Consider the following 25867-nt stretch of genomic DNA (forward strand, 5'->3'; position numbering starts at 1 on the left):
TGTCAAATGGAGGTTAGCTTTTAGCCTGTTAGCTGCTAGCTGTCAGTGTGCTAATGTAGCTTAACATACAGACACAATGCTGATGGAAAGAGGCTGTCATTGGTTGAATAAAAGCGTACGGCGAGTTTAGTCTCCATTTATTTGATGTTAAACGGCATTAGAACTACGTTTATACAGTCAGGTGCTCTGTGAGGCTGAATGTTGCATGTCAATGGCTGAAGTCAGTCTCATGGCCTTGTTCATCCAGCAGACCACTTTTAAAGATCTTCAGGATATTTCTCTGAAATTGACATGTTTGGAGGTGTTTTGACTTAGCGAGTTTTGCAGAGTTGTTTAAGATGGGAAGAGCTCAACATGTTTGCAGTGTTTCATTGTTTGCCGTTGAAGGAAAGCTGAAAGTTAAGTGATGCTCAACTTCAGAGCTACAAACACTTGAAGTGTTTATACCTATGCACGTGCAATTCACTGTCATAGCGTATATTATTTTCACTCCTCTGATATGTAATGGATTAAACTTTGATTTGATTTATATTTTAGCAGCCAGGCCTCTTGATAAATAAATGTGGTTCTGTTAGCTGCATTTTGGCTGTTATATGTTATGTTTCATAAGACACATTTAAACGGCTTTGCATGCTTTTTTTTTATCATTGTATACCTTTATATTTATTAGAGTTGGATGTGAGCATTAATTTGAAATGGGCATAAGTTGATAAAAGACTGCTTGAGAATTGAAACTGAAAGCATGATGTGCTTGCATGCTTAACCTCAATTAAAACTCTCAGTGCTGGAATACTGTCATTCCACCTTTTAAAAGTGTAAAGAAAATCAAACTGTGTTTTGCGTAGCATGCGCATAACTTTTTATTTTCTCACAAGTATTCACCTTTATCCAAAACTAGTGACTTTTTAACAGCTATTCTGGTTAAACTGATATGCAATATTTTTTCCCCTTCATGCATTAGTGCATATTCTAGTGTTGTGTTTTGGCTAAGATCTATAAGCTAGATATTATAAGCTATAATATGCACAGTCTGTTTCATGAAGATGTTTACTGTAGTCATAACAAGGCAAGTCTACAAAAACTGGTTGCCTCTCGGTTGATGTGATGCACGGATGTTTTAAAGTGCATTTTATGTATTCTATTTGGATTATCTATCTGCAAAACATTATGTAAAAGTTTTATATTGTAAATACTATATGTGAGCTCGTAGGCTCAGTCAGATCATGATTGATCTCATTATCATCATGAACCCACTGACTGGTTTATCCGAACTTGGAAGTAGTGGTGGAACGTTATGGACTTTTTATTTGATGGCTGATGCCTATTTGATATCACACTATTTAATTTAAAGATAAGTAAGTAATGCATAACAATTTCTGCTATTGAATTTATATTTAAAAATGGTTAATAAAGCATTTACTAAAATAATTAGATATAAATAATTTGAAAATGAATCCATCCAGAACTTTGACTACATGAGGTAGTGATTTTAACTTAAAAACATTATTGAATCTTAAACCGTTATAGGACAAGCAGCAGTTTTTCCCCCCCATGACTGTATTCTTCAACCTCATGTGTATACCTAGTGTTTATCCTGGCAGCTGCTTTTTGAAATGTTGTATTTGTTTGGTTTGGAGTCTGAGAAACTCTCTTATAGGGATGAAACGGTATGGAAATTTAACATCACGATTATAGTGACCCAAATTATCACGGTTATCAATATTATCACGGTTTTGTTCAAACGAGATGAAAGTGTTCAAAAAGAACAGATGCACACACGTAAAACATTTCAACAAGTTTTATATTTGAAATTCAACAAACAACAAATAACTAAAGCAACTCTAAGCACTTTTTTAAGATAGATTCTGTGGGATTTATTTCCTTAATGGCCGTCGTCAATAGCAACGCATAACGCATAAATAATAATAATTTGTCGTAAATATAATCTCTAATATTATCTCTGTAAATATATTCTCAAGAAATATTCCCATCAGTGTTCAGCTATGATGCATTTAAATCAAGCATATTTTGTGTTAGAGCCCAAACAGTATCCAAGTGAAATAATGCATATCCATATTTCCATATGATTTGACAGTTTATTTGATTAAATATCAAAATGTGTGCATCATACCTGACACCTAGATGAACACTTTACAGTCAGTTTTATGACTCATTCTCTTCAAATGCTATTGAAGTTTGAAACGTGTATAACGTTACCAATGTTGTGTGTAACTTTAGAGACGGCCCCTAAATTCGCCAGCGTTATGCCAGTCATATCAGATGCGCTGTGGTTCTGCTGGGTTTTTTTTAAACCATTTTCGCTGCTGAAATAGAACAAAAACAGTCAACCTCTGTATGATGAGAGAATCTCTTGCGTACATCGCACATTTATCTCTGCTTTGAGTGTAATGTTAGATTTCAGCGAGTGACAGCGGCGCGCGCTCTGAACATAACTCCGCTAATCTGAACGCCTCTGATTATGAGACATTGCATTCATAAACTCAATAGAAACACGTGTTTATAATGTGCAACGCGATTATAACAGATGGCTTTTGAGAAGACTATTATAAGTTCAACAGCCAGAGTAACTAGTGGCAGCCGAAATAACGTTACACCTGCAAATGGTGGTTGTTAATGTCAAGCCCTGATTATCCCTAAAATGTCTAGTCTTGATTGAATTTGTTCGTTCGCTTCACGTTATAATTTGCCAGACGTAGTTTTGGTATTGAGGTCAAAGTCCACTTGCCTTGCGTTCGTAGTTTTGAAGTGTTTTCCCCATTACAGTGACTTTATTCTGGCATGTTCTTCAGACAAGGTGACCATCTTAGATTAAGTTTCCCTCAGGACTTTTGTAAAAGCCAAAATATGACAACACCTCAGATTTGGTCCTTTTAGAGGGCTGAACAATCCCCCGAGTGCTGTCACTGCCTTCTGACATTTCTTCTCATTCAGAAAACAGCGCTGCGTCTGCGCCAGACTGACGCTGACTGGACAAGACTTACCGCGAGTTTTCACAACCGTGATAATCACACGCGGTTTTAATGATAATACAATTTTTAACGATATTACTAACCGTCACTACATTTTATCGTGGTTTATCGTGACACCGGTAATCGTTTCATCCCTACTCTCTTACTATGATTATAGAGGGTATAATAATTTTTTTAATGCTGGTGAAACCTCAGGACAGATTCCCTGGAAGTTATACCACCTTTGCTCATGGATGGGCGCTCTGTTCTCCTGCCAGATTTTTTTAAGCCAATCACTTAAATCACATTGACTGTTAAAAGCATATTTTTACATTGACCGTCAAAGTGTGTAGTGTCTACCAGCAGGGCTAATGGGGCTACGCTAACCAATAAAATCTTGACCCCTCGGTTAGGCCTGTCTGAGAGACTCAAGATCATCATCCAAACGTGTATCTTCGTGTATCTTCAGCACAGTTTGCAGTGCAAGCTGCAATATTAATGACATGTTTTATCTCTTAGAAATGTACATTTGACAGTAGCTTGAGTTAGGATACAGATGTAAATTTATGTTTGAGTTTTATTAAAATTAACCATTGGTTTTCCATAGTATTCATACATTTAGATCATGATAACCACAGTTAAAACCACGCATCAATACCATTGTAAAATGTAACTATATGGTTTCTATTGTATTTGTATGAAAAACGGTAGCCTAAATGGGTGATTCTCACGAAAACTTGGTTTTAAAAATGTCAAACATGAAAATGTAAAAGATGCTTAAATTAACTTTTTTTCCCCCCAGACATTAGAAACAAAGTCTGGAGTATTTTGGGAAATTAATTTTAAAACTTTTACTTATCATTTAACACTTTTTTTGACATAATTTCGAAAATAAGTCCTAAAAAATCTCATTACCGCAACGTTCTGAAAACATCAACACTGTTAGAAAAGCTAATATATTTTCACATTTTTAAAAATTGATTATTAATACGCATGCACAGTTACTTGAAATTCAGAAATAATATTTATTTTTAATTTAACAGTTTTTTTTTTATTGATTAATTTCTCTCATTACCGCAACACCTTCCACAATTTACAACCATTTTTTTCATATATTTTCATGAAAGCTGACATATTTTCAAAATGACATGACAAACCTGAAAGAACATAATTTGTAGATACTGCGCATGCATTTAAAATCAAAGTACCATGTTTCTATTAATTAAATTAACATTTAATGAACATCTGTTGCGGTAATGATACATAGGTTTCGGAAATGAGGTTAATTATTTCGGTAATGATAATACATATACTAGTGTGAGATTTTGTTAAAAAACTAATTGTAAAGTAGAAAAAACAAATAATATTTGCACAACCATTCATTCAAGTTCAAAACAGTTTTATTGTGTAGTGTTTGAAAAATACATACGGCAACAAAAAAAAACGAAAGAAAGAAAAACATTAGAACAGGAATAAACAGGGCAACATATCAACGTGTGCCTTAAAACATTTTTCTTCCAATGTAGATTAGTGAAAGTATTTAGTATTCATTAAAACAAATATGAATTAATTACATTGGCATGGTATTTAATTAACTACACACAGGAACATTTAATAGAAGACAATCAGTTAAAGGGTTAGTTCACCCAAAAATGAAAATTCTGTCATTAATTACTTAAAGGTCCCATGGCATGAAATTTTCATTTTATGAGGTATTTCAACATTAATATGAGTTCCCCTAGCCTGAATATTGTCCCCAAGTGGATAGAAATGTTGATCGGTGTAAAACCGAGTTCTGGCTGTCTTTCTCTGCCTTTGAGAAAATGACAGGCCAGACGAGCCAATCCGTTTTGACGTCCAAGCAGGAACAGTTGGCACGCCCATGCAAGCGCTCCAGAGATCATTGCTTGTGAACGAGTGAATGCTGGCAGTTTCTCAGTGTTTGGATGTACAAATGAAAACAGAAGTCTTTTTTCAGTTCCTTCTGATCTGTGATCAGTGATTTCTTATGTGTAGCTAATTATTTATTATTTGTGCACACACTGCGGCTTCTCTCTCTCCCGACAGAACGGTGTTTTCGTGTTTTCTATCTTGTGAGTCAGTGTTTTTGTACGTCCTCGTCGCGTCTATCGGTTCTAAAATGTGCATACAGTCGGGAGTTTCTGCTCAACATCGGCAGAGCCACATCTTTAGAGAGAAACCTCACACACGCTGAAGCTCGGCCTTCAACATCCCCGACCCCCAGTACTGCATCTGCCCACAGCGGAGGCACCAAACGCGGCGTGAGATTAAGCAGAAGGAGGGTAAGCGTGAACATATCTGGGCTAGGCTAGCCAGCTTTCCCCACAATAAACTGGATTACATTCGATTACTGCTGTTGTGTCTTTGTTTGCGCTGTGTAAGTTACTCAATGCGCGTCACTGACGCTTTTCATATGATTGGAACATATCTAGAAATAATGCTTTAATCAAACTTACTAACCCGTTCATCTCGACAGCTGTAATGGTACTTTGCATGTGTTACAAAGTTGGTAGAATAATGATGAAGACGGACTCGGCGTGACTGGGACTCGTGTTTATTCAGAACTCTCAGATACAAACACAATAAACTCGCGCTGACAGACAGCGCTCTCACAACTCAGTAGTTACTATAAATAACTTTATTAGCAATCGCTCCGTCTCCGTGATGTCCGGTTCGCGAACGAATCATTCTTTTGAATCGGTTCTTTTTAATGAACCGAACCAGTTCACCAAATCGGACTGAATCGTTCTAAACGGTTCGCGTCTCGAGTCAGCGCTGATCCATAATTTACTAAAGTTACTAACTTTCTGACATGAGTGACAGCCCCTCCGACTAGAAATAAACTAATAACCTGAAGTATATTCTAGTAACTAAAACAGTTCACCCTGAACTGAGACATGCTGAGAGAACTGATGAGAAGTGAACTCAGGTCCATCCGTCTCTCTGGCAGCAGCTCGTGCGTCGTAGACCTCGTTAAACCACGCCCCCTCCGCTCATTTCAAATGCAAAGATGTCAGCCAATCACAACAGTGGGCGTTTTTACTGAAGTCTCACAGCAGACACGCCTCTTGAAGCAGGGCATTCAGCCACAGGGCAAACAGCAGTATAGACAAAATGCCTTTTATTTCTAAATTATGACATTTTATGACGGAAAAATCATACTAACAATATAAGTACACCTCAGGAAACACTATAAAATAATAGAAAAATGCCATGCCATGGGACCTTTAACCTCATGTGGTTGGACACCCGTCAGACCTCCGTTCATCTTCGGAACACAAATGAAGATATTTTAGTGTAAATCTGATGGCTCTGAAAGGCCTCCATTGACACAATGGCACTTTACACTCTCAAGACCCTTAAAAGACACTAAAGACGTCGTTACAAAGTCCATCTCACTACAGTGGTTCTAAAATAACTTTATGAATCGCGACAATAGTTTTTGTGCGCAAAAAAACCCTAAATAACGACTTACATAGTGATGACGATTTCAAAACACGGCCTCATGAAGCTTCGAAGCGTTATGAATCAATGAGCCGAATGATGATTCGGATCGCGTGTCAAACCGCCAAACTGCTGAAATTTGGCGATTCAAACTGCTGAATCGACTCACTGATTTTTGGCCCTTTGGCCCTAACCTGGCCCTTTTTTCGGATTTCACCAGATTTGCCATTAATTACAGTAAAAACTTAATCTTGGTGAAAGAAGCGGCTAACAATTCTGCGCATTAATCTTCTCTGGCTGTTGGGTAATATTCTCTGATCTCTCTGTCTAGCTTTTTGTTTGGCCTCTCTGCCTACCAAGTTAATAAGTCCCTGCTTTCTCTCTCTCTTCTCAAGTCTTCTCAGTCTTTTCCTTAGGTTTAACATCTCTTTAGTCCTGTCTAAAAGCTTCTCTTCTGTGTTACGCAACTTTGCCCTCAATTTTGATAGTGTTTTTTTTTCTTTTCTTCGTTTTGGGTGATTCTTTTGGGGTCGATGTTTTTATATCTCTTGCTGTCTGTATCTCATTTTTTGGGGGAATTAAGTTGATGTCATTTTGCTGTAAAAAAAAAAAGATATTTATACAAGTTGGAAACAAAAACAAAACAAAAAAAGAGCTTTAGAACTTTTGAGAATAGTGTATGCTGTGTTTGTTGAACATAATTACATTAAAACAACCCTCTACAATGAGAGTAAAACACTTGCATATGCAAGTATATTTCACTCTGGGCGACTAAATAATATCTATCATCAGCCATTGGCTAATAAATGCTTAGATTTTACACGCCAGTGTGTGTTAGAGGTTAAGAATAAGTTTAGCATAGATATATTTTCACTCGCTGAACACTCAGAAAAACAGTTTCGCTCTCCGTCAAGCGATATGTCTATTTCTGTTCAGCTCAACGGATACGAGCATACCTGTATCTGACATACTGTAAACTCTAGTGTGAAGGCGCACAACTCGACGTCGCTTTGCAGAGAGCGCTGTGTTTCTCTCGCTCACACACACACACACACACACACACACACACACACACACACACACACACACACACACACACACACACACACGTTGGTGCAACAGCATTATGAGGACTCTCCATAGGCGTAATGGTTTTTATACTGTACAAACCGTATATTCTATCCCCCTACACTGCCCCTGCCCCTAAACCTACCCATCACACACACACACACACACACACACACACACACACACACACACACACACACACACACACACACACACACACACACACACACACACACACACACACACACACACACACACACACACTGCCCCTGCTATTTGATTTACAGGGACAAATTAAATGTCCTCATAAACCACTTTTATGTTGTAATACCAGTGTAATACCCATGTCATTATACAAATTTGTGTCCTCATAAATCACATAAACAAGCACACACACACACATACACATGCACGCAAAGAGAGAGAGTCTTAAATACTACGCAGAATCGACGCGCTAATGTAAATAATAATCTTTGTTGTGCTTAGAGGGTTGTAAAATTATAATTATACAGTTATTTTAACTTTTAACTGTTGTTTGGCTTTAAAAATAATGTTTAAATTCAGTAATCTTACATTAATACATACAGTTACCTGCTGAGACAAGAATGGCTGTTCTTTTGGGGCAGCTTCTTGAAGATTCTCTTGAACTTCATTTGCTTCTTCAATAACTTGGATAAGCTGAAGTGAATCATCTTCCTCACTAGATGGTGTTGTGTCTAGTACAGCTTTAAGCTGTTTCTTTCTTTTATAATAACGTTTTGAGCTTTCCCGCCACTGTCTTTTTTTTGTTTCATGTTGCTTCTTAGTCAGCTCTTCAGTTTTCTTTATTTTGCTAGTTTGTTTTCGTTTTTGATACCTGGAAGAGGAAAGAAAGCATAGCATTAAATTATGGGGGGGGGGGGGGGGTTGTATGTACACATCTTCATATAGTATAGACATAATTTTATTTAATGATAGACATCATTAAATTGATTGAAAAAAATAAGTAAACAAGAAAATAAAAAATAAAACAAATTACAAACAGAAGCACAAATTACTATTTATTATTTATTTAAATTATAACTAAGTTATAACAAAATGATTAACAATTTACTGAAGTTTGTTTTTAATTAATATTAATGACAGAGTGCTGTAAAATGATTAGGTTGCTGTCACTTCAAGAGTCACACAACCTGCAAGTGTGGTGGGAATTTCCTACAGTATGAACAAGTACACTCAATCCAGCACCTGTTATAGGCTAAAGGTGTGCGTGTACTCTCATGTACATTTCCTAACACTTTTGGGTGTTTTTTTGCTAATTACACTTGCTGAAACATCTCCAAACCTAACCTCTCTCTCTCCTTCCTTCTGTACCCTTCGAGCTGTTCTGGGTTGCTGTATAATTTCTCCCTGAACTTTGTCAACCTGGCCTTTGCTAAAGCTTTTTTTTTCTCACTTGCAGACTGTCTACAAAGAAACATCATAAAGCAAAATATCAACAGTTATTACATTTTAAAATGATATTAAATTCATAAAAGATATTTAAAAGTAATAAACAATATGCTTGAATTCTCATTTCCGAAACAGAAGTTCTCTTTACCGCAACTGCCATTAAATGGTTGCGGTATATGAGAATGGTGTTGCGGAGGATGAGGTACCTCGGTATGTTTTGCTTACAATAGAGAAGCTATGAAGGCTTTGCTAATTTTGTACTCAGTGAATATAATTAGACTTTAATAAAGCACATTTTCATAAAAAATTGTAAATCTAACAATTTAAAAAATGTAGAAAACTTCCTGTTTCGGTAATGATAATCAAAATGTTGTGTAAACATTCAGACAAGACAATATTGAACATTTTAACTGGAGAGATATAAAGATATGATCTTACCTGGTAGCCATCTTGAAGTAACTGCTCCATGTGCTCGGTCACTCAAAATCAAACTTTATTTAAATTCTGTATGTGCGCTTAAACAGTCCTCAAAATGTGTTGCGGAGGATGAGAACATTAGGCATGGACACATCATTTTCCTAATTTCTTTTCATTATTATTATACATGAATATTCAGTAAATAATTTTTCTGTCATCTGAAATAATCTAGTAAAACATCTATTTATTTTTTTCGAAATATTTTTATGTTCATTTGTTTAAATTACAACATAAGACACATTCAAACACAGTCGGACACATTGCGGTAATGAGAATTTCAGCAGAAAATGCAATAAAATTGAAAAATAATAAATTCTTATGTTGAAATCAGACATTGTGCAAGGTAGAGAAAGGTATTGTCTTTATTCTGATGCCTTTTAATATTACTATATTACACATTTTATATTTAAAATCATTAGTGCCGTGGTGTTTTAATGGTTTCGTGAGAATCACCCAAATACATTTAGTCTAAATGCACAAATGCTGGTCTACATTAATAGTTTAATAAAATTTGTCCCACATTTCTGTAGGGCTGTGCGATATTGAAGAAAAATGCGATACGATATTGCTTTAAGTGTGTAAAATCTATTTCTTTCCCCAACTGATATCGTTCACTTAAAGTATAACTGACTTTGTTTACATGAATACTCGTCAAGACAGCCATTTTGACAAAACTGTGTGTGTATTTGACAGTTCGAGTGTGTAACAAGACACGAAAAAAAGAATGGCTCGTGTGCACGTTTTTGTGTGTGTCAGACAGCAGACAGCACGAGACTGCAAGGAGTTGTTTTTCGCAAGTTAATACGTTTAATAACTCTTTTTAACGTCAAGCAAGTCACATAAGTAACAGTCGTGTGCCCAGTCTATTCTCTGCTATATGCCTCAACCTAAAACGTACACTTTTCACAATGTTGAAGTAGCATATTAAAATCATTCAGATATTGCGTGCCCTTGCGATATGCATATTGCGAAATGTACATTTGCGATATTTCGATAATTTCGATATATTGCGCAGCCCTACATTTCTGCCACAATACCAAGGTGCCACTACATTAAATCCATGTTAAATGATGGTGATTTGTAGATTGGAGAGCTTTTTGACTGTATCGTTGCGCACAGTGTTTCTCCTGTGTAATCTGGCTTTAACTAGTTTAAATCACTGAGACATTTGTGTTCTTTGAATTCACATTTGTGAATTCAAACACTTCTCACTGGATACCACAGTGCTGTTTAGTGGTCACGTGACCGAGATCGATCAGCTAGTAAACACTTCTGAGAATGGTTATGAAATGTACCATTCAATTTGCAAAACAATTAAGAATCTGTTTTGGTTAAAATTGTTAATTGAAATAGCTGAACCTAAACATAAATTACAAGATAGGGCTGTCACAATTTCCTAATTTAAATTTGAGTGCTCAAAAAAAAAAAAAAAAAGAAATCTTCGTTTGCAATTTATCTGTCGATTAACCAGCAAAATACAGCAAGTGGCGCATTCCTCGGACGAGAATCCATTAACCACATTATTAGGCTGTATGTATGAAATATTTAAACCATTTAGAAATCACGAAGCATAGTGCTATTGTGAATTCACAAACACTGCGATTCAGTTAAATATATAATTTACATGTCTCACTACATGAGTGTGCATGTTTTGATGTCCACATGTTCTTGTTCAAGAAATCACAGTGGCTGTAGCATTTCTATCTTACAGAAGTGGCCAACATTTAAAGATTAACTGGACATTTGGATTAACTGTTGTTAGGCCAATATTAATCAAGGATTTGATCATGCTGTAAAGTGTAACAACAACAATCACCAGTTGGCGCCTTCTGTAGGCATTTGTTTTACAGAAGTTGATTATTGTTTATAGTGTATCACATTATGTACTTTAAAGGGGCTATATGCGTTTTTCTGAAATTTAAACTCGCGACTGACACCTGTGGCCAAAAAACAGAACTGCTCTCATTTTCTGCTCGCTCTCGCAGCGGTGGTGACGTCACATCCGCAGACAGCGCGGGAAAAGACGACCCGCCAGAAAATATGAAAAATAGGATACAGACTTATAGGTGCACCCACTGTGAGCGGACAAGGTGTCAGTATGCTCATCAGGAGATCTTTGAGTCATAAATGGTAAAATAAAAAGGCTATTGTTACGTTTATTTTGGGGAAAAAGTTGCATATAGCCCCTTTAATGGCGTTGTTCAATAAAACAATATGATTACTTGCTTTTGATACTTTATTTGAATCAATTATTATTGCTTCATTGTTATTATATATGTATTTTAAGTAATTTTAAAGGCTATTTTTCATTTGGGTCTATTTTTATTACCACGTTGTTTTGCATTTTGTGAATTTCAGTCAAATAAAAGACGTTTATTTTGTCACAAGATTTCTTTAAAATAGTGTAAATATTGATTTGTTCTCGTGAACCCAATATTTTGTATTGTCTCTTGAGCTTAGTGTATCATCACACCCCAACCGATACCTATTATAGTTTGGTTTACAACCGATATGCTGATGTTTTTCATGTTTTACTTCTGTTTTTGTTAAATTTTATATTCATATTTAAATAATAAAAACATAGCAGATGTTTTTTTTTTATATTTTTACAACAACAGCAACAATAATATTAACAATAGGTAAAATGCAGTCTAATGTTTTCAAATGGAGAACATAAATGACAAGTGTCTTAACTTTTAGATGTTGTTTATAGGCGTAAAGACAACCATTTTACTGGAATAAGCATTGTCAGGAAAGTAACAAACAAAACAGTAAATGCATTACATTAGAGGCCATTTCAAATGGCATGTTATCAGAACTATAAATGTTTTTGTCACAGTCTAGAATAGGTTAATTAAACTGCTTTATTTCCAACATGCACTTGTCTTTAATTTCATTAATTTCAAGTCTTTCGGACTTTGGATTTGATGTCCACTACTTGACATGTTAGTTTCACCTCTATTTCTTTGATTGGTTTGATTTCCACTTTGTGAGTTAACCTCTGTTTCTTAACGCCCGTTCACACGAAGAACGATAAAGATATTGGCATCCACATCAGCGAACAATATCGCTCTTTTTATTCTTAGCTCACGCTGAGTTTTATTGTCTGCTTCTTTTAATGCTTGAGCTCTTTAAAGCAGGATGTATTCTGATTGGCTGTCAATGTTTTTATCATTCATCAGCTGGAAAAAACATTCTGAAAATGATTCAAACTAAGGATTCACTGATATGAAAAATTTGCCCAATGTTGATAACCAATATTTTGGCCAATAAATCTAAATTTGATTACAAAATTACAAAAACAAATGGCTCACCATTGAAGCCATGCCTCAAGCACTTCAACATAAATCAAACATATACAGTACATTAGTCTAGTTTGAACCAGTGTTAGATTCCTTAACTTTTAAAATTAATTTTACACTCCTATGGCCAACAATAAAAAATTAAAAAAAATCTATTGCCTTACAAAGATATAAAATAATGCCTAAATAATGCACACAAGTCATTGGACAACATTACTTGCATAAAAAGAATAAAAATGCATGTTCCATGAATAAATAAAATGGAATCGCCTATGCACGGACAACAAGAGGTAGTTCGGGGCTTGATTTCGTTCTTTGGGAATTGATTGGATTGTTGGAAGTTGGTAGTTCGTAACAAAATGGAAGTAGATTTGAATGCCAGTTTGCACTCAGTTGTGGAGGATTACTCTCCACCGGAATCAGAAAAACTCAATCTTAAATACTTTTCTACATTTGTTACTGAGCATATTTCCTCACTTTTCGCTGGTTTATGCTACAGATTTCACTCATTTTTAATCCTTTTATGGCTTTATTTGTTTAAACTTTTTTTTTTCACAGTTAATGGCGGATTAACATGAGATTGGCAGAATCTGGGTGTGTGTTATATAGGGCTGTCAAAAAAAAGTTTGTTTATCCAGTACAGCGGTGCGGCTGTAAAAAGGTGTAAAAATTGGCAACCTGTTCAATGGTGTATTCAGTCAGACACAGAGCAGTGCAGAAGAAGGCAATCGGCTTTGGAGCATGAGATGGATATAAATGAAAGAGAAGATTCGCTACCCGCTGACGAAAATCCTCTCAATTGGTGGCAAAAATCAAGCGGTATATATGTATCCACATATTGCGCAGCTGGCAAAGACATACTTGATCATACCTCACCAAAAAACGCTCAGCACTCGCTGCAGGTCAAGTTGACTGTTTGGTGTTTTTCACCAACAATATGTAGATGTTTAGTGAGTGGAAATGGATTGTTTCTGAATGTCTGTTTGCTATTTTGTGTCCACATTACATTGCCTGTTGAAGGGCATATTGCAGGTTAGAGACCCCAGTGAGTCAATTTATAGAAAAATAATGTAGGAACTAGATTTTCTTAAAAATATACTTATAAATACGCTACTAAGGTTTTTGGAGTCGTTTTTGTAAATATTTTACTTCTGCATGTAAAAGTGCCAAAACCGGACGTGACGTAATGGGAGGGAGTGCGGTGAATGTCAATGATAGGAAAACAATGGAACGCAATGACAGTTCGGAAGCTGAGGAAATTATAAATGTTTATTAATACTCAAATGGCAGACCACAGCCATACAATTATGACACACCATTAGGGACAGGCTAGGATTTGACAAAACAACAATTAGAGGAGACAAATTGAGTTGTTGTGTGAGGAGAAACAGTGGAGAACATAGGTGTCTTGGTGAGAGAACAGTGTTAGCTTATAGATAACGCTAGCTAACGATATGTGTACACTGCTCCGATTACAATACTGTACAGATTATTATCATGTATCAGACAACAGCGATAACTATTATTTTTAATTACAATTATATCTGCATTTATGTCAACCTAGAGACTTTTAAACATCAAAATGTAATTTATTGATTTGTGTAAAAATGACAAATAAACAGCTTTTCCAAATCTATTTTGCCTGGAAACGCTTCCAACACGCTTGCGTGTCACGTGAAAAATAGGCATCTGTTCTATTTCTAGCATGCACACGTTTTCGGTGGGCTCGATGAGACGCATGTCACGCAGGCAGTGTGCAAGCTCTAACCTGTTAACATGGGAGCTGAAATAAAAATGGACGCGCCACGCAGCCAGTGTCTAGTGTTTCTTCGAGCTGCATCTCTGACGGATCCTCCCGCCGGCGGCCGAACCACAGACAGTATAGTGTTATTGTATGCGTTTCATGTTATCCTTTATTAATTAATTCTGTGTTATGGGTTTATTTTGTGCCGATTCACCGATAGTGTGAGGATGTATATGACGTTTTGAGTATGTATTTGAGTGAACTTGAATGCACTCATGCATGGCATGAATAAAAAATTAACATTACCAGCACATAATTCCAAACTTTTTTGAAAAGTGTGAGACTGTATTCATTTGTGTTGTTAATGTACATACTTTGTATTCATCAATGTTGAAATTGATCCACTTAAAAACAACGGCTAAGAAGCATCGTTAGGCCTGTCGCAATAATCAATATATCGATATATCGCACAATATATGTACATGACCTCAATCATTTTTGTGATGCAATATATTGCCCATTTTGTTTACATGATAATGAATGTCACCAATATTTTACTCGATTGTGCTGTCATCTTGTATGTTTTCCATGACGGAGGCGAAAGTGGTTCTCGGGCAGTTCCTTCATACACAGAGCGTTTATCGACAGGTGAAAAAAGGCGCCATTTGAGGCGTTGCAGTGTTTTCCTGACAACTACTGACAGTTTGGAAGAATAAGCCCAAATGGACTTGATTTCAAAGCCGCAATCCCCTGTTCCGGTGCACATATAAATGTCAACGATGTTATCGAGTGTTACAATCGAGTGTTAAAGCCGTTTCACAAGCGAAAATGTTTATTTACTATTTATTAAAACATTTTTTTATTTTTTTTATTTAGGATAATATATTTTTTACCCTTAATTTCCATGATCTAAAGAATTAAAAGGTTGTCATTTGAAAGTGTGTAGGTCTACTTGCATTATTATGCTGTTATATTAGGATTATATATTCAGGGGCATAAAATAGTCTTAAAATGACAATAATATCGTTTATCGCAATCATTTCTGAGACGATATTGTGACCTACATATCGTGTGTGGATGTTTATTCATTTAATATCATCTGACCTTTACATGAGTATTACAATGTTTGACTCCATCATATTGCCGGGATAATAATCCCGACTCCCTCTTGTGACGTAATATGACGCGACGTTGGAAAAAAAAAGTTTTTTACAAACGGCCAACGAAACGGCCGCTTTATCTACTAAATTTGTGCTCTCATGTCTTAAAACATTTTAAATCCTGCATTACCTTTTCATATGGTATTTTCATACAAGGTTATATATTCATTTGAAAAAAAAATTAACCTGCAATATGCCCTTTAACTGCAGGTCCTTGTGGTAATTACAGTATGCCGGGCAGGAAATTCAAACGTTCGACTATCATCCATTGACCTCAAATATGGCTTATCATTTGAAACATGCAAGTAGCAACTTTACATTGTGGTTCGCTCTAACGTTAACCTAGCCCATATCCAAGTGTTTGTGGAGTGTGGAAGCTACAGTATTGGCACGCTTACTGCATGACTTGGAGGTGCTGGCACGATCACTTGCATTTTTTTTTTCCTGACAAACTTCAGTTGTTAAGATAAATTAAATGGTTTGTAGTTTCAGGGGAAAATGAAGTAGGTGGTGTACTTTAACATTTTGAATGTATTGTTCTATTGTACTTAGCCGCTAACACCTTGTCATATCGTATTGTTAAAATCTACTGGGACTGCCCTTTTAATAGTTTCCAAAGCCTCTATTTTTAATTCAGAAAGGATGTTGTATATAGGATGCTCTGAATTGATTTGAAGCCACGCCACTGATTCAGTAGTGCTGTATTGAATTGGGGAAGAGCCGAGTCCAGATTTGCTGACAGAATGAGGTGATGTTAGTGATCTTCACCACCAGGCCAGTGTAATAAAGAGGAAACAGAAGCTGCTCCAAATAGAACTACTCAAAGTAAATTACCATCATTTACAGTGTTTGCAGGGGACAACGCAAGCATGTGCGTATATCAAGTGCACCCTCACACTTGATACTACAAAGCACTAACCATAAGAGAATATAGCATTGCCAAAGCTCTGCACTGAAAGTTTTATTAAGGAGAACCCAGAGTTCAAATTAATATAAAATTAATACTTTTAATATGGTAATTCATAATCTAGACCGACAAAACATTACTAATAATTCTGATAACATGCTAGATGAGATGGACTTGGTAATAGTGACGTATTTTTCTGAACACTAATGTATTCATATTTCAGCGAATATTCCAGCTTATTCCATTCGCTTTACTCACTAAACCTTTTAAAACGAATGCTTATATTTATGCCAAGTTGATAGACTCGCCTGTTATTTATTGATGTTGTTGTTTTTTTTCAGGCTGTTTAGAATGTATTATACTTTTTTTTTATTTGTTAGAATTATATTATATTTGTTACTTGTTTGTTTACCTAATGAAAGCTTTTTATTTAAGAGAGATACTTTAGTGACACTGCAATTTTATTTTTTGCACTTTCAGACCCCTTTATTTATTGATGTAGAAGTGTTTGTTATGTATGCGCAAGGAGAAAGTGAAATTACAGTATAAAATGCATTTTCTTCAACTGAAGAGTACTGAATCTATTGCTTTTTCACCAGGGCACTTAATGGTGACCCTGAAAAATAGACCTAGATCAGTTATATTTTAGTATTAATTATATACTACTATAGTAAATAGTAATATTTTGAATTGGGTTTTATTTTAAATTTAATTTTAACAGTTTTTTTCCCCCTATATATATTTTTTTATATATTATTTTTGCCAAAAGCACAGTTCTATTCCCCCCCCCCTTTTTTTTATTTTTATTTTTATAAATAACTTTCAGCATCATTTCAATTTATTACACGATTTATTTCGAATAGTTTGATTATAACGACACTGGCCTTTAAAATGAAATGAGTTTATATTGTTTGTATTTGTTGTTTTTTCCTCTCCTTATGTCATCAGCGATGTTATGAACACAAGCAGTACAGAAATGGACTGAAATTCTGCAAACAGATTCTCTCCAATACCAAGTTCTCAGAACATGGAGGTAAGAACCATACTTTGCTGGTACAGTTTAATGTGAATAACATGGACACAAATCTAATTTAAATGAACATAATCTAAACAATATTTACTCCAACATGTCCATATGTATTGACAAAACAGGACATTTAGTGACTGGGCAGAATGACCAATTGGGCACCGTTATTAATAATCTCAAAGTAGCCACATATCACTCTGGCTCATTATTACTGCATAAAACATGACTGCAGCTGTATTTTATTGTCTTAAACATAAAACATTCCTGAATGAAAAGTTTTGTTTACTAATCCCATTTAAGGCTTAATGAGTTAAAGGTAATGATCTTTGCAGAGACGCTGGCGATGAAAGGCCTGACACTGAACTGCCTGGGAAAGAAAGAAGAAGCCTACGAACTTGTCCGCAGAGGTCTCCGAAATGACCTGAAGAGCCACGTCTGTATCCTTGGAGTTAGTGACCAAAACACGCGTTTAAACGCTTTCAATTTGACATTTATATGCGTTAAACTCCAGTATGCAGAGTATTGTAGGGTAATGGTCCATGTGTTGGAGCAGTTGGTATGAGTTTGTTTACTCATGTTCACAGCGGCAGAGCTAACAATCCAGTATTTGTCTTAATTTGAAGCCTGTCACTGCCTGTGGGGGTGATGGAGCACAGCCAAAATTCTTGCCCTGTGTCTGACCATAATCTGCAGTAATACCCGTGAACTGTTTAGACAGCCAAACACATAGTGCAGTGTTTCCTCGCTGCCCATCAAATGCTTCACATTCTAGAGGTTCATGTTTTACAGGGAAAAAACATTTTGGAATATAATAATTATTTTATTGATTTACCAAAAGTTTCAACATTATACCAAAAATGCTTTAATGTATTTGAATTTAATTGAAAGTGTTTGATAGTAGATATACAAATGACTTAAAGGTATAGTTCACCCAAAAATGAAAATTACCCCATGAATCACTCAACCTCAAGTCATCCTAGGTGTGTATGACATTCTTCTTTCAGATGAATAAAAGCAGAGTTATATTAAAAACGTCCTGGCTAATCCAAGCTTTATAATGGCATTGAATTGTCTCGTTTATGAAGCCCAAAAAAGTGCATCCATCCATTATAAAAGTAATCCATACGACTCCAGGGGCTTAATAAAGGCCTTCTGAAGCGAATCAATATATTTTTACAAGAAAAATATCCATATTTAACACGTTATAAAATAAAATATCTAGCTACCGGCAGACCGAAGATAGTGTAGTGTCTTTCACAGTTTAAAATACTTGCGCCGTCCGACGTCATCGTTGCGGCAGTTACGCTTTTTTCCTAGGTTGAATGCGAAAGGCCGGAAGCTAGATATTTTACTTTATAATGTGTTAAATATGGATACGTGTTAAATGTTTCTTAAATACGACCAATCAAATTGCTTCGGAAGGCCTTTATTACATAAGATTTAATAAAAATTTTGGGCTGACATTCACTGTCATTATAATGCTTGGAAGAGCCAGGACATATTTTAATTGTATTCGTCTGAAAGAAGAAAGTCATGTACACCTAGGATGGCTTGAGGGTGAGTAAATCATGAATATGATTTTTCTTGATATATTATTAATGTGGATTTTCCTTGTTGAAAATATACAGTAAAAGCCACTATTTTGCTATGTTGTCCATACAACTTTTTTTGTTGTCCATATAGCATATAGACATCTCAGTATTTTAGGAAAGGGGTCTCTTGCATGGGGGTTCATTATATTTTGGCATCCTTTGTGTAGTCCCTGGTATAGTCGACTCAGTGTCCGGGGACCCACACACAAAATATTTTGTCTTGTGCTTTGTGAATTTAGTGATCATTCTGTGCACAGTACTGACTGTCATCAGCTCTCTAGTCTTGTTTTTCTTTGCAAATAGTTATTCCTGCTGTCCTTAACGTGACATTTCCAGGCTGGCACGTGTACGGTCTGCTCCAGAGGTCTGACAAGAAGTATGACGAGGCTATTAAGTGCTACAGAAACGCACTGAAATGGGACAAAGACAATTTGCAGATCCTTCGAGATCTCTCCCTGCTGCAGATACAGATGAGAGACCTGGAGGGTTACAGGGTGAGTGTGTGTGTGTTCTCGCTCAAATTAACCTTTATTCAGCAAGGATACATTCAATTAACCAAAAGGGATAGTAAAGACATTTAAATTTACAATACATTTCTATTTAAAATGTTCTTTTGATCTTTCTATTCATCAAAGAATCCTGACACAATATTAAGCAGAAATAATAAAGGTGCACTATGTAACATTTTTTTCGGTCAAATATCTAAAAACCACTAGAACAGTGTTATATATTTTGTTCAGTTGAGTACTTACAATATTCCAAATGTTTCCAACTATTTGTAAATCGTGAGAAAATTGCAATTTTATCCTTTTAGTCGCCTGTCAATTGCGTCATATCTGCGTTACCCCCGGTTTCCGGTTTTATTTTGCAGAAACGCTTTACTCTTACTGCAATGTGCAAAAGTGTCATAGCAGCCGCCGAGCGAACGCACAGTGTAGTGAGGCATGTGTTGCGTTCATGTTATTAACAATCGCTCCAGCAGCCTTGCTCCGCTCCCTCAACACTCCGTCTTACTCTGCTTCACTACAGTAATGTTAATAATCACATCCATAAACAGGATTTCTGCCCGAGTCCTATCCTGATTCTTTCCCACCGGCTGTGAGGTGAAGACCACATGTCTCAAGATTCTGCACTCAAACTTGGCGTCATCAAAACAGGCGACCTCTAGTGGACGGAAAAGTTACATAGTGAACCTTTTAAGCAGCACAACTATTTTCAACTTTGATAATAATAAATGTTTCTTTAGCATCAAATCAGCATTAGACTGATTTCTGAAGACACTAAAGAATGGAATGATTATGCTGAAAATTCAGCTTTGCCATCACTGTGAAGTTACTTAAAAATTTAATATTTCACAATATTGTTTTGATTTTTTGCTCGATTATTTGATCAAATAAATTCAGCCTTGTTGAGCATAGAGATCTGATGAAAACAGATTTCAAAAATGTTAATGACCCCAAACCTTTGAACAGTAGTGTGTATTTCATTTATTGTAGAATATGCACAATAATATTCACTTGAATATGTATACTATGCTCTCTAATTTATTAAAAAGACCCTTATTTTGCATTATGTATGTGTTGGGCCAAATACAGGGGCCATGACTCAGCAATGTCCATTTCCTGTCTGTTGAGCTTGTTTCTCTCTCTCCTCTTCTCTTGTGTCTTTGTTTCTTTGTCTTCTGCGGTATGATAAAGTGGGTGTGTAATGTTTCATACCCTCAGGCTACTCTGATACCTGCTTTTACCACTGAAATGAAAGCCTTTCAGATTTGGGTTTTGTGCTTTATGGTTCCACTGTTGTTTTAGATGGTACTTTGTTACATTATTTTGAAGGAGATCCAATTTCTCCTCTGTATTCAGCAAGAGCTTACCCCTTTTAAAAGCTTTTTAAAACCTTTTAACACCTTTTTTCTGACTGTTTTGACTCGCTTATAGGAGACCCGGTATCAGCTGCTGCAGTTACGGCCAGCCCAGCGAGCATCATGGATTGGTTACGCCATTGCGTATCACCTCTTAGAGGACTACGAGATGGCCGCCAAAATCATTGAGGAGTTTAGAAAAACACAACAGGTAGATACAGACGAGGCAGGCAGATACAGTGTTTTTTTTTTTCTTTTTTCTTGTAGGGTTGTCACAATACCAAAATGCTAGTATACTAATGAACATATTTTATATCATATCAATATATCAATATGCTTTTAAACAACATGGATTGTGAAGTGTTATTTAAAAAAAATGATTTGACAAACTAAATTAAAACCATGTAGTATGTACAAGTGTTACTTTAGTATTATGCGGTTGTATCAAGGTTATTATAACCAAAACTAAAGCCATAAAGTTTGTTACTTTAAATAAAATAAACATTAATTAAAACAAATATAAAATAATATAAAATATAAAACACTTCAACCAAACTCAAACAAAAGGCATTTCCTATTTTCATTTAACTTGATATACTAAAAAAAATAAAAAAATAATAATAATAATAAAACTAATAGTATCTCAATGATACTAAAATGTATACTATTTATTGATTAATCAATTAGCTTTGTTTTCATATTAGTTAGTTTTAATAATTTAAAATGTATTTGCTATTGTCCTTTTTATGTTTCTATTTAATATATTTTTAGTTTCAGTGCTTGAACTTTAGCATATTTTTTTATATATTTTTTTCATTTCATATATCCTATTATTTCTTTTCAATTAACAAAATAGAATTTTAATAGTTTTAATTAACAATAGCAAGTTTTTTTGCTCTTAAACACATTCAAGTTTTTCAAATAATTAATCAAGTACAGAGCCAGTAAATAAAACACACATTGACAATCAAGTTTTTTTTTCTTAATTTTGTTGTTTGACTAATATTAAGGACAATTTATTTTTTTTATATGGGACACTGGAAATTTAGTAGGAAAGTGGAGGAAGATTTATACAAACATCTGTATTGTATCATGAACGCTCTTCTCAGAGCATGTATGCAAAAACACATATGAATGTTCAAAAACTGGTGCCTGTCAGTCATACAGACCTTTTAAAAAAATTAAAGTACAATTATATACTACTGTATCAACATGCATACCAAAGGACCTGTATAATTTTAAAATCACTATTAACTTGGAATAGATTTGAAAGAATGGGGGCAGAGTAACAGGAGTGTTAAATGAGGTATTGTGACTTTGACCTGCCACTCCAGGTCAACAGGCAACACAATGGCACGCGATTATTGTGACTTCTAAGATAAGGCACGCACTTCCTCTCATTGGTTTCTAGCCTAACAGGAAACTACAAGTTGGCAGGCTAAATTAAATTATTCTTAAATATTTTATATTATTTTGGAGGGATTCGTTCATGCAACAGATCATTTGTATATGCATTTTTATGGGGTTTATGATGTTTTTAATTACATTTTTTCAGACGTCCCCTGACAAAGTGGATTACGAATACAGTGAACTGCTGCTGTATCAGAATCAGGTCCTGAGGGAGGCGGGACTCTTAAGAGAAGCTCTGGAGCATCTCACCACCTATGAGAAACAGATCTGTGATAAACTGGCTGTGGAGGAAACCAAGGGTACATCAGTGCTTTCTTCCTCATCCTTTTTTTCTTCTGCATCTTATGATATTTTGTCCGTTCATGCAGTTTTTCCTATTCACATTTTGCTTGTCTAGCAGATTGACTTCCTGTTTGTGGTGCCCTATGGAAAATTCTCTCATTTCATTCCTGTGTTCTTGTTGCGGATGTGTAGGGGAACTTCTGTTGAATCTGGAACGGTTTGAAGAGGCGGCAGATATATACAGACGACTGCAGGAGAGAAATCCTGAGAATTGGTCTTATTACCATGGCCTGGAGAAAGCCCTCAAGCCTGGTACACACACGCAAACTGATTGGCCAGCATCATTTTTATCTCTCATCTTAAAACAATATGCATGCACATTGGTAACAAAACACCGCATGTCTGGTGTTTTTCAGTGAGTACAGATGAGAAGCTAAAGATCTATGAGGAGGCCTGGGTGAAATACCCTAAAGGGCTTGTACCTCGCAGATTACCGCTCAGCTTTCTGTCTGGTAGGCAACTTCTTCTGGTCTAATACATCAGCTTCTACCATAATTGTGCATTTGTTGAATAAAATGTTCTGTATTGTTCAGGGGACAAGTTTCGAGAGTGTTTGGATAGATATGTAAGAATGAACTTCAGTAAAGGCTGTCCTCCAGTCTTCACCACACTCAGATCTCTCTATCAGGACAAAGAGAAGGTGAGGAAACACACCACACACCACCGAACATTCATACTAGTGTTTATGTGCAGATGGGTTTTTCACATTTTATTTTAATTGCAGGTGTCAATAATTGAAGAATTAGTTGTTGGTTTTGAAACGTCATTACGGAGCTGTCGAATGTTCAGCCCAGATGGTATGATTTTTTTTTTCTTTATTTCCTTATATTTCCTTTTTATTTAATTTTATTATTATACTGTTTGTATTATAGGGATCATATCATGAGTACTGTTGCTTTCAGAACACAAAACTTCCTCCCAAGTTCAAAAATACTATATAAAATGGTGTTAAAGGGATGGTTCACCCAATAGTTCAAAAATTAAAATTACCCTATGATTTACTCGTCCTCAAGCCATCCTAGGTGTATGTGAAATTTTCTTCTTTCAGACAAATACAATCAGAGTTATATTAAAAAATGTCTTGGCTAATCAAAGCATTATAATGGCAGTGAATGGGAGCCTAAGATTAAAAAAAAATGTTTTACTGAACAGTGTGTTAAATATGGATTTGTGTAAGAGAAATATCCATTGATTCCCTTCAGAAGGCTTTTATTAACCCCCCGGAGCCGTATGGATTACTTTTATAATGGATGGATGCACTTTTTTGGGCTTCAAATTTTGGACTCCCATTCACTGCCATTATAAAGCTTGAATTAATCAGGACATTCTCAGACATAGCTTCGATTGTATTTGTCTGAAAGAAGAATGTCATATACACCTAGGATGGCTTGAGGGTGAGTAAAAATGGGGGAATTTTCATTTTTGGGTCTATCCCTTTAAAGCAGCTATTATTATGTGAAAACCCACATCTATGTGAAAAACATCACCCAAAAATGAAAATTTGCTGTTAATCTACTCACCCGAAGGCCATCCATGATGGTGTCTTGTTTTTTCCTTCAGTAGAACAGTAAAGGAAGATTTTTAGCTGAAACTTTGCAAATGTCGACACACTCTTTTTCTGTTTAACTTTAGCGCGTAAATTCTATGTCGATACTTCAAATGTCGCCAAAAACAACTAGTTTAGAAACACTTTGTCGAGAAAAAGGGCTTTAACACGCACAAATGTGGTGTCACATGACTGAATTAGCCTATTATATACAGCGTCCACATGTGGTTCCCTGTAGTTCAACGGCGCACTAAATCTATTATAGCCTATTCATATTATTAAATTGTATATTCAATTATTTTATTACTATTGCTAAGAATAAGACGTGTTACCTCTCAAACATCATTCATCCTTTTTTTGTAATTTTGTGTTTTTTACAATCTAAAGCCGCGTTTCCACCGAAATTACCCGGAACTATTTGTACCAGGAACTTTTTTCCCAGGAACTTTTTCTCCCCCAGACCTGCTACAATCTGCGTTTCCACCGCGGTCTAAAGTACCGGGGAGATTAGGCAAATTAGCCCGGTGACGTGGGAATGCGCGCGACTGCTTCTCCCAGTCACGACGGACATGAATCACTTTTGCGCGATACTGTCTGCAACAATAACAAGTGGAGGAGATGCAAGCAGCGCTGCTTTTGCATACACATTACCAACACTGCTTATTTAAACGTGCACTTTCACCTGGTTTGACCATTTTAATGCAAAATGGGATGATGGGCTATCCAAAATCTGAATGTGTTGTAATAGCTCAATTCCAAAACAAAATATTTTCTATAAAAGGATAATGAGGTTTCAGTCATTCATGACAGATGTGTGAAAAGTTAATTGAATGAAAACAATAGACTGAATTAAGCGGTTGAAAGATTAGGTACTAGACTGCAAGTATTTTATTTTTTATCACAATAACATCTCTTAACATTCACAACAAAAAAAGTCACATGACTAGTATTACAATATGCTTCATTAAATGCATAATTTTAGAGACTTCTTCCTCAAATTTGAAATGAAGCAGGACCACACTTATGGCTTCACTTAAGTTGTGGTTATAAGTTATTATACTACATTCACATAGTTATACATTTAAAAATATAATATTTGGGTTTTCTAGATATGTTTATGTGCATATTCAGAAAGACTTGCGAGCAGCAGCCCTTTTATTTGCTTCCAACACTACAATTAGAAAGTGGTTATATAGTTAGAATGTGGAAATTAAAGACACAGTGACATTTTACACATTTGACTTTATTTTAGACAGATTAGTTCTTACAAAATTAAAATAAGTGTGCAAAGACAAATAAATTACTAGAACAATAAAATGAAAATATAAAATGTGAAAACAATATTAAAAAAAAGTGTATTTTTCAGTAACCTGTCCAAGAGCTGTGCCAACACGTACAATATATAAAGTACAAATGTGGTAGTGCAAATGCTTAATTCAAGCGGCTGGTCATTGTGGCTACTTCTTGAACGACTGGACAAACTGTCCAAGAACAGACAGAAACCCGGTCTGAAAGTCCCTCTGCTTTCTTCCGCTTCTGACTGGTGGAATGCCAACTCTTGCCTCC

At 35.6% G+C, this 25867-nt stretch overlaps 1 protein-coding gene across 1 annotated transcript in view; it reads left to right on the forward strand.

Moving 5' to 3' along the window:
- The window catches only part of naa15b (N-alpha-acetyltransferase 15, NatA auxiliary subunit b), a 42201-nt gene that overhangs the window by 421 nt on the left and 15913 nt on the right, over nt 1-25867 (forward strand). Inside the window, exons 2-10 of the mRNA XM_079811565.1 lie at nt 17472-17556; nt 17883-17987; nt 19479-19636; nt 21080-21214; nt 22559-22712; nt 22888-23007; nt 23112-23207; nt 23289-23395; nt 23480-23552. Of these exons, the coding sequence (XP_079667691.1) occupies nt 17472-17556; nt 17883-17987; nt 19479-19636; nt 21080-21214; nt 22559-22712; nt 22888-23007; nt 23112-23207; nt 23289-23395; nt 23480-23552 (1033 nt within the window). The remainder of the gene's footprint in view (nt 1-17471; nt 17557-17882; nt 17988-19478; nt 19637-21079; nt 21215-22558; nt 22713-22887; nt 23008-23111; nt 23208-23288; nt 23396-23479; nt 23553-25867) is intronic.

The sequence above is a fragment of the Gobio gobio genome (assembly GCF_949357685.1).
Source record: "Gobio gobio genome assembly, chromosome: 3".
NCBI lineage: Eukaryota > Metazoa > Chordata > Actinopteri > Cypriniformes > Gobionidae > Gobio > Gobio gobio.